The sequence below is a fragment of a genome, unplaced genomic scaffold (genome assembly GCF_019419815.1).
Source record: "Pyrus x bretschneideri cultivar Hongxiangsu unplaced genomic scaffold, Pyrus_bretschneideri_v1 Contig6, whole genome shotgun sequence".
In the NCBI taxonomy this organism is placed as follows: Eukaryota; Viridiplantae; Streptophyta; class Magnoliopsida; order Rosales; family Rosaceae; genus Pyrus; species Pyrus x bretschneideri.
The window spans coordinates 2561814-2577276 of NW_025999798.1; the positions used below are offsets into that span (position 1 = coordinate 2561814).

The window sequence follows — 15463 nt, forward strand, 5'->3', positions numbered from 1 at the left end:
AAACACCAACACATCTACAGTAATCTTCTTATAACCGAATGCAAAAATGAATGCTTTTATTTAATTGAGGTTTCATGAAATTTAAGATAAGGTTTTCGTAACAAATTGTAGACAAAAATAACCATACCCAACGTAATGGTTTCCTTGACATTTTCAGTCAAGTCAAATGAACATGAGTAGAAAATTATACTAAATAGTAAGTTTACTAAATGTAATATTAGGTTGGAGTTAAGTATAACAAGAGATTTAGCTGTGATGAATTAAGTTCAGAATTTCTTTTTAATATTTTAGCAAAAGATACATATGTGACATTTTATATATAAATTTAAATAAATTTCGATCTTTCGAAGAAAAAAATTGTAATAGGGACAAAAAAAAAAAAAAGAATTTAATTGTGTAATAGAGACAAAAATAAAAAGGGTGAAAAAAGGTATTAAAGCTTCTTATTAAAAATGATATTAAATCCTAAAATGTGCCCCATAAAATCTAACGTCCAGGAGGCAGTTTAAAAGTCTGTCAACGGCCCCCAGACCGCCACGACGCGCGTCTTCTCTCGACTCTCCAGTGACCGTTACATTCACCCACGGCGAACCAAACGACGCCGCATAGAAATATATCCGGTATAATCCGAACCAGGTCCCGCTTTGCGATTTTGAGTATTGACCCTCCAAACACCACGCTCTCACTCGCGCGTCAAGTCACAGTCCCTCTTCTTGTTTCCCCACCGGTCACCATATGCCAGATCTCGCCATACGCGCAGAGAGTACTCGCGCTGAGGAAATTACTCAATTCGCGGTCTACAAGAAAAAGAAAAAAGAAAAAGAAAAAAGAAAAAGAAAAAAAGGGAGTAAAAATGAAAGCATGTTTGAAAGGCCGTTGAATACCGCATGCACTTCCTCTGGCTCCGTACGACGAAGCGTTTTGAACCACCGTTTACCGTCGAGAAATAGGGGAGGAGACGATTGAGGGGCCGATCGGAGAGTGTTCGTTGGAAGCGACTCGTCGTTTGAGTTCCGATCGGGCCGAAGATGAGTGGATGGAATCGGTCCTCCAGAGGAGCGAGGCTGGGCGGTGGTCGCAATTCGAGTTTGCCGCCCGGGCGCACGTCGACCGTTCGACTCGGAAGAGTCCAGCCACAGGCGCCGGGTCACCGCACGATTTTCTGCAACGATCGCGAGGCTAACATTCCCGTCAGATTCCCGGTTGGTGACCCGAATTTTTCTACTTTTTGTCGTCTTATTCTCCGTTTACTCATTTTTTTATTTTTCTGTTTGGTTGCTGAGAAAATATGGCGGAATTTAGAATGATCATTGGAATTGAAATGTTGGATTGTTAATTTATCCTCCAGGAATATTGGAACTTCACTGACGTAGTTCGATAACGTCCGTTTCTTTACCTTCGTTATTTTTTTTTTTCTGTTGAATTAGTTGTGGTTAATTATTGTTGGTTTTTTATGGATAGTGTGGAATTGAAGAGATTAGGGTTTCTGTAACGGAAAAAAAATTCAATAAAAATGCTTTTTATGCTTAATGAAGCTTCCTCATGGTTCCAAGGAATGACCCATGTTCATACAAATCACAATGCTGTTGTGGAAGTAAATTTAAGCTCCTTCGATTGTTCGTGCTTTTTTAATTAATTAATTCAACTCTTAAAATTTGCTAACAACAAAAAGGAATATAAATACGCGAGAAAGATTATCAGCCTGTATAGAAGCATCAATGTGGGTAAACTCATTGTTGTCGATTGAGTCGTAGTGTTATGCTTTGTAGATTGTTAGCTGCCCACTTTTCATCTGGATCGTAGAACAGAAGATTAGGATATGGCCTTCTCAGAATTTAGAATATGTTTCTAGCACAGTGGATGTTGTCAGGATTTTGTTTTACCTCCACCATGTGCCATCGACAGGTTTATGAGTATAAACATATAGGATATGTAATCTATGTCCTGTTATCTGCCACTTTAAATCTTACTTCATTTTGTTTGTATTTGGTTTTAATTATTATGCGTTCAATTGTTCCAGGGGAATTCCATATCGACTACAAAGTACAACTTCATTACATTTTTGCCGAAAGGACTCTTTGAACAGGTAATTCACGTGCCTCCAAACTACGTAGATGAATATGATTATATTAGAATTTAAAATTATGATATGATTCGGTGCGGCAATTTCTGACCCAACCTAATGACAAGTTGGAACCAGAGCTTGTGTTCTAAATCTTATTATGGTTGTTTTTAAGTACTGAAAATTAGACTGGATGGATGAGAAAAGTTTATAGGAGATGCATTCCCTTGGTAGATAAAGTTGGAAATCTTAAAATGAAGGGCAATTTCAATGAATTTGATTTTAGTTTTCAATCAGCCTGCTTGCTGATGCAGTTCGAAGCTTATCTTCTTCTTTTTTTTTGTGATGAAGTGTAGGAATATCATTTTGCTATGGGTTATGCATAAACAACTTGACTAGAGTTGCCAATACCTATGATTTTATTTTGTCATGGTCCTGAGAAATTGTGTTTACACTGACAGTTCAGGAGGGTAGCTAACCTCTACTTTCTGACGATCTCAATTCTATCAACAACGCCAATCAGGTATGTTAACTTTATTTGGTTTGGTACTTGTTTTATAACGTCTTAACAGGAAAACGTGTATGAAGTGGAAAATGGACCTCAGTAGAGGAGATGCCAATGTTATTTGTTTATTTTTCGCATTCGGTTACACACATTTTTAAGTGGAAGTTTGTTTAAGTTTCTGAAAATAAAAAGAGCGATGTGTGCACCCTATTTTTCTTCAGTTTGGGTTCTTTGTTTTGTTATTAACACACTTACGTGCACTTTGGAAATATTGCTTACAAATTTGCTTTGGCATCTCTGAATATGAAAGGGTACTGACTAATTGATTCACCTGTAATAAATTAATTTATAATATTAATAATTGTTACAATTCTAAGCATAACGTTTTCAAGTGTGTCTAATATTGCAGTCCTGTGCATCCTGTAACCAATGTGGTCCCTCTGAGTTTGGTGCTTTTTGTTTCTCTTGTTAAGGAAGCATTTGAGGATTGGGTGAGTACCAGTCTGCCTATTATATCATGCAACCTTGATTTTTAGTATAGCCTTTTTTGTTTTTCTGTATTGCCAATATCAACCTTTTCTCTCTGTGATAGCTGCGGTGTGAAGTTTTATCTATCATTTATGCAGTTAAGTATGAAAGCGAGGACGAATGAATAACTATGTAGCTTTTTATTTTGAATTTATGTTAAACAGAAGCGCTTCCAGAATGATATGACCATAAATAATGCTTCTGTGGATGTCTTGCAAGATCAGAAATGGGAAAGTATTCCCTGGAAAAAGTTGCAGGTTGGAGATATTGTCAGGGTGAGTGTACTGCTTACTTATGTTTCCTTACGGATATGCATTTGATGTGCCATAATATGATATAGGCACTTCTATAAGGTTATTGTGTTATGCTGTAACATGGATATTGGTTGTAACTCCTGTGGATGATGATGGTTGTTGTATGTTATAAAACCTTACCCACCCAACCCTGGGGCAGGAAAAAAAATTCCCATTTATCATATAAGCATTTGAGCATCATGTCGTTTTCACCTTATGGTGCATCTATTTATTTTCTGCTGATTATTTTTCTCGAGTTTGTCATATTATTCATTTATCTTCTATTCCCATCATTGTTTATGGCTCATTTGCCTGCCATTGTGATAGAACTTTAAAGGCTTGTGAATTATCGTATCCGAGCTTCCTTCATTAAAGACTTTGCTTTGTATTGGGAGGTTTTGCTATGTCATATTATGTTTTGAGATTTTTCTATGGATAAACAAGTCTCCATGACTATTGGCGCTTTTGACAACCCAGCTCTGTGGGAGTTGATTCTTCTTTGTGGCAACAAGGGTGGTGGGAGATAGAAACTACTAAGTGCTGTCATCCAGCCGATGCATGGTCTTGTTGGCATGTTGATGATGTGTGTGTAAATAATTATGCAATAGTTGAATGGGCACTACAGCAGAATAGAGATTGTTGCTATTGGAGAGGTATTGTCATGTTGATGATGTGTCCAAACATGATCATACGATAGTTGAATTGGTTGGAAGTTCTCTTGAATGGTAACTCTTCATTGTGATGACGTGTTTAAATAAACTTGGTCTTGTGATGGCTAAGAAGGTTGGAAATTCCCATTACTAGTAACTTTCATTTCTCCCCCCTTGCTGTCCAAAGTTTTAGAAACATGGAATTGAGTAATGCTTTATATGGTCATGATGATTTTTTTGTAGCAATCAGAAGATAATTGATTCATACTGTCTTGGATGTTTGCTGTCTTTCTTTTAAACGTTTGAGTTGTTCTGTCGTACATTTGCATGTTGTTTCCATTAAAAAAAGAATGTTATCTGGCATTACCTAGAAGCTGATGTTTTGTATTGGTTTTAGATTAAGCAGAACGGATATTTCCCTGCAGATCTGCTTTTTCTTGCTGGTACAAACCCAGATGGTGTCTGCTACATTGAGGTTCTTGATTCTTTCATATCTTTTAGTTTTTGAATATTCAGTCATGCATGTTTGACATGGATGGAGTCACCCTTTTTTGAACTAAATAATAAGAAAAATCTTTTCCTATTTTTGTTTTTGTTTTTGTAACAGACTGCAAATTTGGATGGGGAAACTAATTTGAAGATCAGAAAAGCATTAGAAAAGACTTGGGATTACTCGACTCCTGAGAAAGCATCTGAATTCAAAGGTTTAGTATTTCCTGTTAACCTGCCGTTCGGCAAGTCTTTAGAATTGTACATTCATATACTTGAGTGTGCTTCAAACAATGATCCAAGTAATCTTGTTAAATGCGATGGGTATGAAATTTGATTGCTAAATTGACGAGTCATTTGTTGCGGTTGTGATGAACATTTAATTCATTGCAGGAGAAGTGCAGTGTGAACAACCTAACAATTCATTGTACACCTACACTGGAAATCTCATTATTGACAAGCAGACATTACCTCTATCTCCAAACCAAATTCTGCTACGAGTATGATGTCTTTTTGTTTCTCAGTATTGGAATTTATTTTAGAACGTGATTTTAATATTTTCCCTTGGATTTTGCGCCCATTTTTTATTTATGTAAAGTTACTCTTGCAGCTGATAAAAATGGTCTATGTATTACTATCTTGCATTTCAATTTTCTATGGAACTAGTTGGTCTGCATGAATTTTTTTGCTTCACTAATAGTTATAGAATTGTGAATTATGTTAATCTTTGTGTTATTGATCCATAATGGTCTTGTATTGTTTATTTGATCTGATTTCGACTCTCGTATCCACTTGTGAAACTGACCTGGGAAACTCATTGGAATTGGGACTTTGCTATGTTTTTACAGGGTTGCAGTCTCAGGAATACTGAGTACATTTTTGCGACTGTTATATTTACAGGTCATGAAACCAAGGTATGTTGTCATGAAGTGGAGTAAATTAAATGCCTCTATTTTTAACTCCCACCCTTTATTTTTACATATGTAGAGTGTAGTAAACATGAATTCTTGGATTAGTTGCCTTCTTTGTCCGTCAGTGTTCTTACTTCAGTAGATGTTTGTGACTTGGATTCTCTTTCAGAAAAAGTACTTTGGTGCTATTGTCTTACACATGCTTCTTTTACTTGTCCCATTCCTCTTATTCTATTGGTACCTCCCTCTTGTTTTTGTATTTTCTGTCCATACTTGTGAACTATTGATAATTTTCTATTTTGGTTATTGCAGGTTATGATGAATGCCATGAATGTTCCTTCGAAAAGAAGTACACTGGAGAGGAAACTTGACAAACTTATACTCGCGCTTTTTGCTTTTCTCTTTACATTGTGTTTGATTGGAGCTATCGGCAGGTGCGAGAATATGCTATCCAGTAATTTGATTGTGTATTTTCCTTTGGAATTTATATTACCACTCAAATTCTTTACATAATTTTTCCGCATCATGATGATGTTTCTGGTTTATGTAATTCTATAGTGGTGTATTCATCAACCACAAGTACTACTACTTAGGTCTCTGGGGAAAAAAGAGCGGCGACTCGGCAATGGCATACAGCTCGTTTGACCCTAATAACCGTTTTCTGGTAACATTCTAGCTTCAGCAGAACATTTGCTGTAGAGATTGATTCATGTTGTACTATTTCTTTTTGCTTATGTCGTTTATTGGTCTTATAGGTTATCATTCTGACGATGTTTACCCTCATTACTCTGTACTCAACAATAATCCCTATTTCTCTTTATGTTTCCATCGAGGCAAGTTTCTTCACTCGACACTGCATCTGCTTGCTATTTAATACTTTTTTGATGGGTTGAAAATTCTATTAAAATTATTTTATCCATTGCAGATGATCAAATTTATCCAGTCTACCCAATATATCAATAATGACTTGCGTATGTACCATTTTGAAAGCAATACCCCTGCCTTGGCTAGGACGTCAAATTTGAATGAAGAACTTGGACAGGTAAGTTAATCCCATATTGGCATTTTAATTGTGGAGCACAAGGTTTTTTTCTCGCTAATTTATTCTAGGAAAAACAATTATTTGTTACTATTTTCGTTTACTTTATATTCTAATATTACTATTTATCATAGTTAGTAAAATACGGAACGGGTATAGTACGTGAAAAGAACATAATTGTATTATTAGGCAACTTTATTATTTAAAAATTGGGCCAATTTTTAAATTTTAAATTTATTTATTTACTTTTTTCTATTAAAAAATATTTTAAAAGTACGGTAGAATACGTGAATTTTATATGTATTATTGAAAAATGTGTGAAAATAACGTGGTTTAACCATGAAAAGTACGTACATGCATGTATTATACATGTATTATACGTTGGAGTTTAAAAAAACGTGCAATTCAACGAATCATTAATAGGTGTTCGAAAAAAGGAATTTTTTTTTAAAATACGATGTAGTTGTATACACCAATTTACTAATTAGAAAAGATTTACATTGTTTTAGTATCCCAGAGGAATGTTTTTATTGAAATCTCTGCTCTTATAATGCTTTTGTTGATGGTGACACCGTGACAGTCTATTCTTTGGTCAGGTGGAATACATCTTTTCTGATAAAACTGGAACTCTAACAAGAAACTTGATGGAGTTCTTTAAGTGTTCAATTGGAGGGGAGGTCTATGGAACTGGTATCACTGAAATTGAAAGGGGAATAGCAGAGCGGAATGGTATAAAACTTGTTGAGGTATATTTCACTCTTTCTGTGTGTAGTACATGCATACATACATACACACATGTATGTATGTGTGTGTGTGTGTGTGTGTGTGTATAAATGATATAATTATGTTAGATATTAAATGAAAAAATCTTCCTCTTAATGGAGTTATGATTTCACTACAGGGTTACAATTCAGGCAATGCAGCCCATGAGAAGGGATTCAACTTTGATGATCCTAAGCTTATGCGAGGAGGTTGGAGGAATGAGCCTAATCCTGATCTTTGTAAGGTAGATTTTTTTATTTGCTAGAAGTATATTTAAATATCTTCATCATTACCGTGGTGTGGAGCTACATGCAGCATGCTCAATGTTGGAAGTTCTTTTTCTCCTTTCGTTTTGGGGGATTATGATAGCTGTTTTCGCTCTGTTGTAGTTTTTCTCCTTGCCATCTTGTTTTATGGTCTTTAGGGTCTATGGAAGTTTATTTTCTTTGAGGGAATTCCATACAGAATTATTCTTACGACAACTGAATTAGTGTATCTCTGATTCTCTGACATACCATGAAGGCATATCATAAATTCTTAGCTTTGATACTTTTATTGATAGTTTTTGTTCTATTGGTAGGAATTCTTCAGATGCCTTGCTATATGTCACACAGTGCTTCCTGAGGGTGAAGAGTCCCCAGAAAAAATCACATATCAAGCTGCATCCCCTGATGAGTCTGCTTTGGTAATTGCTGCAAAGAACTTCGGCTTCTTCTTTCACAGGTATACACTTCTCGTTTCTGTCCTATTGACTGGGATTGCTATTTGTCATACTTTTAAACCACATAGTGACAGATGTGTGAAGGGAGGTTCAGTTTGGTCACATCAGATAACACCGAACTATTTTTATTTGATCCATGAATTTGTTTCCATCTGATCTATATTTCAACTGTTTGAATTGGGTCTCTTATTTTTTTTGTGCTAATAATGTTGCTTTCCGTTCTTTTTTCTGGTTCTGCTAGAAGTGCCTTGAGAGAGCTGTTATCAATTAGTCCAGCTTATTTAAGGTTGATATCTTCCTTTTTTTCTCAGACGTACACCAACGATGATATATGTTCGTGAATCTCACACTGAGAAAATTGGTACAGTTCAAGGTGTGTCTTACGAGATTCTCAATGTGCTTGAATTTAATAGGTGGGTTATGTCCTTGAGCACATTTGTTCACTTGTATTTTTTGGGCCATGGTACTTTTATAATTTCATGGTTGATTGACTAACATTTATTACATATCTGTTGCTTAACTAGTACAAGGAAGCGTCAGTCTGTTGTATGCCGTTACACAGATGGCAGGCTTGTTTTGTACTGCAAGGTAATAGCTTATTGGGCTTTTATATTCGATGAAATTGCTGAGCAGTTGGCAAATAAATTGACATTAAGTCAGGAACCTGTTATTGATAGGGTGCTGATAATGTAATCTACGAGAGATTGGCTGATGGACAAGATGATTTGAAAAAAGTATCTAGGGAACACTTGGAATTATTTGGATCTGCTGGATTACGTACTCTTTGCTTGGCCTATAGAGATTTAAGTCCTGATACATATGAAAGCTGGAATGAGAAGTTTATTCAGGCTAAATCCTCACTACGGGACCGTGAAAAGAAGTTGGATGAGGTATGTTCTGTTGAATCTGGTTTTGGTAGTAAAGGGGTGTGACTTTCTAGATTTGGTGTGAACTGTTATAACTTCATTAGCTTTATTACTTCGAGTTGTTTTCTGTTTTATTCTTCTATGCATCCATTTCGTTTTTGTTTTACCAACCCCTGCCCCCTCCTCTCTCTTTCATTGTTTATTTTTAGTGATGTTGATATTAAATCATTGCAAAATTATTTTGAAATCAATGAAGGTGGCAGAAATCATAGAGAAGGATCTCATTTTGATTGGATGCACTGCCATCGAAGATAAGCTTCAAGAAGGAGTCCCAAATTGCATAGAGACTCTATCAAGAGCTGGTATTAAGATTTGGGTGCTAACAGGGGACAAGATGGAAACTGCAATAAATATAGCTTATGGTGAGTGGTATCTTATGAGAGTTGGGGCTTCTTTATTCCCTTCACATTCTCTCTCTCTCTCTCTCTCTCTCTCTCTCTCTCTCTGTGATAACATTATCTTTTGTTTTCTTAAATTTGCTGCAGCATGCAATTTGATCAACAATGAAATGAAACAGTTTATTATCAGTTCAGAAACTGATGTGATTAGAGAAGTTGAGGACAGGGTAAGCAAAAAATATATAGCTTGCATGTTTAGCCTGTACATACATTAAAAATCACTATCAGCCACGATATTTGCCATTTGCATAATACATTCTGATTCTGGCGTTAGGGAGACCAAGTGGAAATTGCACGTGTCATTAAAGAACAAGTCAAAAAAGACCTAAAGAGGTGCCTCGAGGAAGCGCAAAACTATCTTCACAGTGTGTCTGCACCAAAACTAGCACTTGTAATAGATGGGAAGTGCTTGATGTATGCCTTAGACCCCAGTCTACGAGTGACGCTACTCAACTTGAGCTTGAATTGTAACTCAGTTGTTTGCTGTCGAGTTTCTCCTTTGCAGAAAGCACAGGTGAGTTTTCCAATGGATTTCAACTCTTAACATTATGTGTTTGAGTAATAAGCCTATGAATTCAAGAACCTTTATGAATCATGTGTTGGGCTACTCCCTATATTGCCAGTTGGTTTTATAGTGGATCCTCAACTTCTTCATGGTATCAGAGCAGGCTGTCCCACGTGTGAAGTCAAATGGCCACATGTGCTCCATGTCACCTGAGTTGTGTTGTCCATGTGTTAGGCTTGGAAATTCACCACACGTGAGGGGGTGTGTTGAGAATGAATCCCACATTGATGAGAGGAGGGACCTTGCATGTGCTTATAAGTAGTTGGGCTCTCCCCATATTGGCAATTGGTTTTAGGGTGGAACCCCAACTTCTTCAAGAATAGCTTCACTAGAGAAGCATTAGGAAACTAGTTTTAGTTCTTAAAATTTTGACTCTCTAATATATATAATATTTAGAAGTTTCATATTTTAAAAGTGAAATTATGTAGTTCACTTGAAGCATTGCCACTGTCTTCAGGTGACAAGTATGGTAAAAAAGGGTGCAAAGAAGATAACACTGAGCATTGGTGATGGTGCCAATGATGTGAGCATGATCCAAGCTGCTCATGTTGGCGTTGGAATAAGTGGGCAAGAGGGAATGCAAGCAGTGATGGCTAGTGATTTTGCTATTGCCCAGTTCCGCTTTCTTACTGATTTACTGCTTGTGCATGGACGGTGGTCATATATTAGATTATGCAAGGTATGGATTTCTTGCAACTTCCAAAACTTTAACATCTATTGTGTGGTCACGAGCTTGACAAATCTTATTGCATTTTTCAGGTTGTTACATACTTCTTTTACAAGAATCTTACATTCACGTTAACTCAATTTTGGTTCACCTTTCAAACTGGATTTTCTGGTCAAAGATTCTACGATGATTGGTTTCAGTCATTGTATAATGTCATATTCACAGCCTTGCCTGTAATCATCGTTGGGCTTTTTGACAAGGTATTGTATCTGTCCATACACTCAATAATGCATTTTTTTTTTTTTAAATTGCGTCTGGGAGAAATTATTATTTGGGTCGTTGCCTTTTTAGTGGATGAGGCGTATAAACTTTTTTATGAGTGTCAACTTTCTTTATCAGGATGTGAGTGCAGCCCTCTCCAAGAAGTACCCTGAACTATACAGGGAGGGAATAAGAAATGCCTTTTTTAAATGGAGGGTTGTGGCAGTATGGGCTTTCTTCTCCGTTTACCAATCTTTAATCTTCTATTATTTTGTCACTTCATCAAGTGATCGTGGTCAAAACTCATCCGGAAAGATGTTTGGACTTTGGGATGTCAGCACAATGGCCTTTACTTGTGTTGTAGTGACAGTCAACTTTCGTTTGCTTATGATGTGCAATTCAATCACAAGGTGGCATTATATTAGTGTTGGAGGAAGCCTTGCAGCGTGGTTTATATTCATCTTCATATATTGTATCATAGACCAGAAGGTTGGTCCTTTTATCTTTGTATTTGGTTTGTTCTTTGAGTTTTTTATCGAAATATTTGAGATATTTAACTTATTTATTTTTATTGCAGAGAAATCTTTATTACGTCATATATGTCCTGATGAGTACCTTCTATTTCTACCTGACACTTCTACTAGTCCCAGTTTTTGCACTTTTTGGCGACTTCGTTTACCAAGGGTAAGAAAATGAGATCTCTGTTGCAATCTGCAGCTTTTCAATACGTACGGGTTGGTTCTTCATTTATCATTGATGAAATAACCGATGGTTTTTTTATACAGGATCCAGAGATGGTTCTTCCCTTTTGATTATCAGATAATTCAGGAAATTCACAGGCATGAGCCCGAAGGTAGAAGCAGGGATGATTTGCTGGAAATCGGAAACCAGCTCACCCCAGCCGAGGCAAGGAGCTTTGCCGTAGCTCAACTCCCTCGGGAGGTATCAAAACACACAGGGTTTGCTTTTGACTCGCCTGGATACGAATCATTTTTCGCTTCCCAGCTGGGAGTCCATGCCCCTCAAAAAGCATGGGATGTCGCTCGGAGAGCCAGCATGAAAAGAACAGCGAAAAAGAAATAAACTGGATTAAGAAGATTCTTGTATAAATTATCATTTGGACGTCGAGGCGTAGGAAAATTTGTAATTAGCCCTGTGCCATATCACCCGTAGTTGTAGCTCTTTTGATATATCCAGTATCTGTTTTACGCCTTCAGAAACTGTAGTGGTATATCCAGGTTGTACATTTACATGATTTAAATCAACTTAGAGAAGAGCATTCTCTTCCAGTGTAAGAGAAACTACATTTCGACCATTTTTCGCTGTTGATGACGAACTGTTTTCTCGCTCGAGGTCGAGGTTGTATATTCGTCCCACATTTTTGTAATGTGAGCTGTAAGAAGCCCTAACTTATAACTTCTGTCAATTGATTGCGATAATGTTCAAGGTTTTTGCCTCAGATTCTTCAATGTGCGCTGGCTCGATAATGTATTTTGGCTTAAAAATGGAAATTTCAATCAAAATAGATAGTAGATTAAAGGGCACTATCAAAGTGTTTTATGACAAAAGCATAACGGAGGGAAGGGAAGAATCGAATATAGGACCTTGGGTGCAGAAGTACGGGCACTAAGAGCTATTCCACCCTTAAAGACTTTGCACGAGTATTCAGCGTATTTATCCACTTAAGTAAACAGTAATAGACCCCAGTGAACAGTAATAGGTCAAAACATCTCCACCCTTAAAAAAAATGGGCTGGCACCCCAGTTTAAAAATGCGCTGGCACAAACGACAAAATATGCTGGCACCCAGCCCATTTAAAATATTTTAAATTTTTTTATAAAAGAATAAATAAAAAAATAGTTTTAATTTCGGATAAAATTTTTAACCAATCTTGTAACGCCACGTATCATTATCCGAACGTACTATTTTGTGAATAGATACAAGAACCACAACCAACTCAATGACAGAAGGACAAGAGAGAGCACTACGAAGCAAGAAAAATTACTCCCCATCGTATAATGATAATCTTTGTTCACTTGTTTTGGTTTCTTGAAGTATTTCTTCATCTGCACAAGAACTAGATTCAGAAGCGCTTCCTTCTTTTTCAAGAGTGCAGGTGCAGTCGCCTTCTTCAACGAGCCGCGGCCAGTTTTCTGACAAGGATTGCTGGCATTCATTTAATGACTCTTCATCTCCCTCATACTCATCATCACCTTCACAGACAAAATGAATCCCCCACTTTTCAGCCGCCTTTCATCAATGGCGGATCTCTCCTCGTCACATGTATCTTATAACCGTCTTTTAACTACAAAACGGTACCAAGCGATCCCCAATCGGGTACCAGCACAAGTGAACTTGGTCTTCATTCGTGTTTGGTTCTCCACTACGAGGGAGTTCTTCTCTTATGTCATCTGGTATTTGCTGGTTGAGAGAGACTACAACGCCTATGATCACGCTTTTGCGAACGCGGTTTTTCTTTCGGAGAATGTAACCGCACCTTGAGAAAACCAGTCTGGTATCTTGTTTCCTAGCATGCTAAGATTCCGTTTTTTCCTCAAGTAGCTCTGCAACAAAAGATTTCAAACCGATGACGACTTAGTTACACTTTTTATACGTGTGCGTATGTGTGTGTAGAGAGAGAGAGGACCTTAGCAAGTCTTTTCTTAACAACTGAGGAGCAAGCATTGCAACCACTCGTATACAACCTCACCAAGGACTTCAAGCACTCAAGGCCCGGAATACCGACAACTTTGTCACAACTTGTAAGTTTCAGCTCCACTAAGTTTCGCAGGTTTGAAATATCAGAGACACTTTCTAATGAGGTGCAGTTTGCAACATTTACCTCTTCCAAACTCGAAGGAACCGGAGGAAGAGACTTGAGAGTGTGAAAGTCCAAGCACAATTAGTATTGCACCCTAACCTTTCATTCCTACGTAGTAACATAAACCAATGAGAAAGTAGAGAAAAGGCATATATATCCAACTTCCAATTATATAGTTAATGATAAGATTGTTGACATCTAAACAGTCGCAAAGGAAGAATTGTATGATGGAAGAAATGATTAATTTTATCTAAGAGACACTTTTAAAGCATTCCCTGATCAACTCAAACTTTAGACTAAAACCTTATGTGTTACAATTTTTTAATTCAAATCAACAAATCTTAGTGCACAATGCAACGTCTTTTTTTTTTTTTCATTTCAAAATTGTCTTTTATATTAATTAAACCAAAATCGAACAAAATTTGTTTTGAAAAAATCTAACAAATTATGAAATTTAATATTAATTCCACAATTAACCATGCTTAATTAGCATGGTTCAGAATAAAGAGAACAAAATAATAGCTTTGGAGGGGTTTTGTTTGTGATGTTACATGCATATTGATTTATCGAGCCATGAACACATAAACATATATCGAATAAGTGAGAAACATTTCACTCATTAAGTTGTCGTGTACAAATCCATAAATTAACAAAAATAAAAATAACTAAAGAATTAGCCTGAATAATACAGGCGCCAACTATATATATATATATATATATATATATATGTATGTGTGTGTGTGTGTGTGTGTGTGTGTGTGTGTGTAGGCCAATTGGTATGGCTTTTATGTCTATAGTGGATGAAACGACGTACGTAAACAAAATTTGAGGTTAGATGAAACTACGTACGTAAACAAATTTGTGATACAGATGCATATTATTATTTAATTAAAGTGTCTACCTTAGCTGGACAGCTGGTTCAGATTACCAAAGGCATAACTGAAGGAATTGGATCCGCTCCGGACCTTAGTGTCCGGAGCCTAAAGATAAATTTATTTGAATCGCTGATTGTTGTGTAAAAAAAATTGAAATCGTTGATTTTATGTAAAAGGTTAGAAAAATAAGTTAATGGAGACTATTGAATTGAATTTGTACGGTCCAAATAAATTGGTATCTAGACTCCAGACACTAAAGTCCGAAACTGATCGAATTCCATAACTGAAAGTTGTGATTTGACAGAACATCATTTCAATGATCACCAAGTTGACTGATTTTGGTTTTAAAACTCCTAATTTCGTCATAAGTTCCTACAGTATATATTGTAGTCTAGAAGCTCTGGTTCTTCGATTTTTAGTATTTAGATCGAATCTGTTTACTTTCCGACGTCGGGATAAATGGTGCAATTGTTTTTTTTTTTTCAGGGAAGGAAAAGATTTACAACAAGAAGCTCTTAGGGCAAGCAAATTTATAGAAATTCTAGAATCAAATACAACGCGCCTCAACATGAAGATTCTGCCACCACAAATGATCGACAGAAGATGCTTGCCACGCTTTAGCCAGTGCGTCAATCACAAAAATTAACTTCGTGGAAGATATGACAGAAAGAAATATTGGAAACAGCAAGCAAATAACTTTTGGATGTTGGACACCAGAGTAGCTAAGTTGCGAGGGGATAGAAGAGGTCCCATTCAAAGCATTAAGAAGGACTTTAGAATCCCCCTCCACCTCCAAGCAAGAGAAACCACGATCATGAGCAGTCTTAAGACCATCAAGGAGAGCTTGACCTTCAGCAATAAGAATATTATAACAGTTACATCATCTGCGGTTAGCGACAAAAAAAATTGTCCAAGTCACTTTATATATAATATATTGGGTAGAAGATATATTGATTATGACAGTGTAACGATCACAAACAAATAATTACT

At 36.6% G+C, this 15463-nt stretch overlaps 1 protein-coding gene across 3 annotated transcripts; it reads left to right on the plus strand.

Moving 5' to 3' along the window:
• The first annotated feature begins 797 nt into the window (after positions 1–797).
• LOC103950904 (phospholipid-transporting ATPase 3) lies at positions 798–12236 on the plus strand. 3 transcript variants are annotated; one of them, XM_009362151.3, is made up of 27 exons: positions 798–1202; positions 2021–2086; positions 2524–2585; positions 2977–3058; positions 3260–3370; positions 4436–4513; positions 4646–4742; positions 4921–5027; positions 5376–5441; positions 5751–5872; positions 5997–6102; positions 6194–6271; positions 6364–6480; positions 7074–7223; positions 7379–7483; positions 7820–7962; positions 8272–8373; positions 8485–8548; positions 8638–8850; positions 9083–9248; positions 9372–9451; positions 9559–9798; positions 10307–10528; positions 10609–10776; positions 10916–11266; positions 11355–11461; positions 11563–12236. In XM_009362151.3, the coding sequence occupies exons 1-27, from the start codon at positions 1029–1031 to the stop codon at positions 11858–11860; spliced, it is 3675 nt and encodes a 1224-aa protein (XP_009360426.2). In that variant the 5' UTR covers positions 798–1028; the 3' UTR covers positions 11861–12236. The 3 variants fall into 3 exon arrangements, with proteins under 3 accessions (XP_009360426.2, XP_048427864.1, XP_048427865.1); XM_048571907.1 differs by lacking the exons at positions 798–1202; positions 2021–2086 and adding an exon at positions 3866–4041 and having other exon boundaries at positions 2526–2585; positions 4464–4513; XM_048571908.1 differs by lacking the exons at positions 798–1202; positions 2021–2086; positions 2524–2585 and having other exon boundaries at positions 4464–4513.
• The last annotated feature ends 3227 nt before the right edge of the window (positions 12237–15463 follow it).

Bases quoted from the DNA above. Each gene is read 5' to 3' on its own strand.
- LOC103950904 (XM_009362151.3), top strand. From the start codon at position 1,029: ATGAGTGGATGGAATCGGTCCTCCAGAGGAGCGAGGCTGGGCGGTGGT. The intron at 8,851-9,082 runs GTATGTTCTGTT...AAATCAATGAAG, and splicing joins GTGAAAAGAAGTTGGATGAG to GTGGCAGAAATCATAGAGAA. The intron at 11,267-11,354 runs GTTGGTCCTTTT...TTTTTATTGCAG, and splicing joins ATTGTATCATAGACCAGAAG to AGAAATCTTTATTACGTCAT.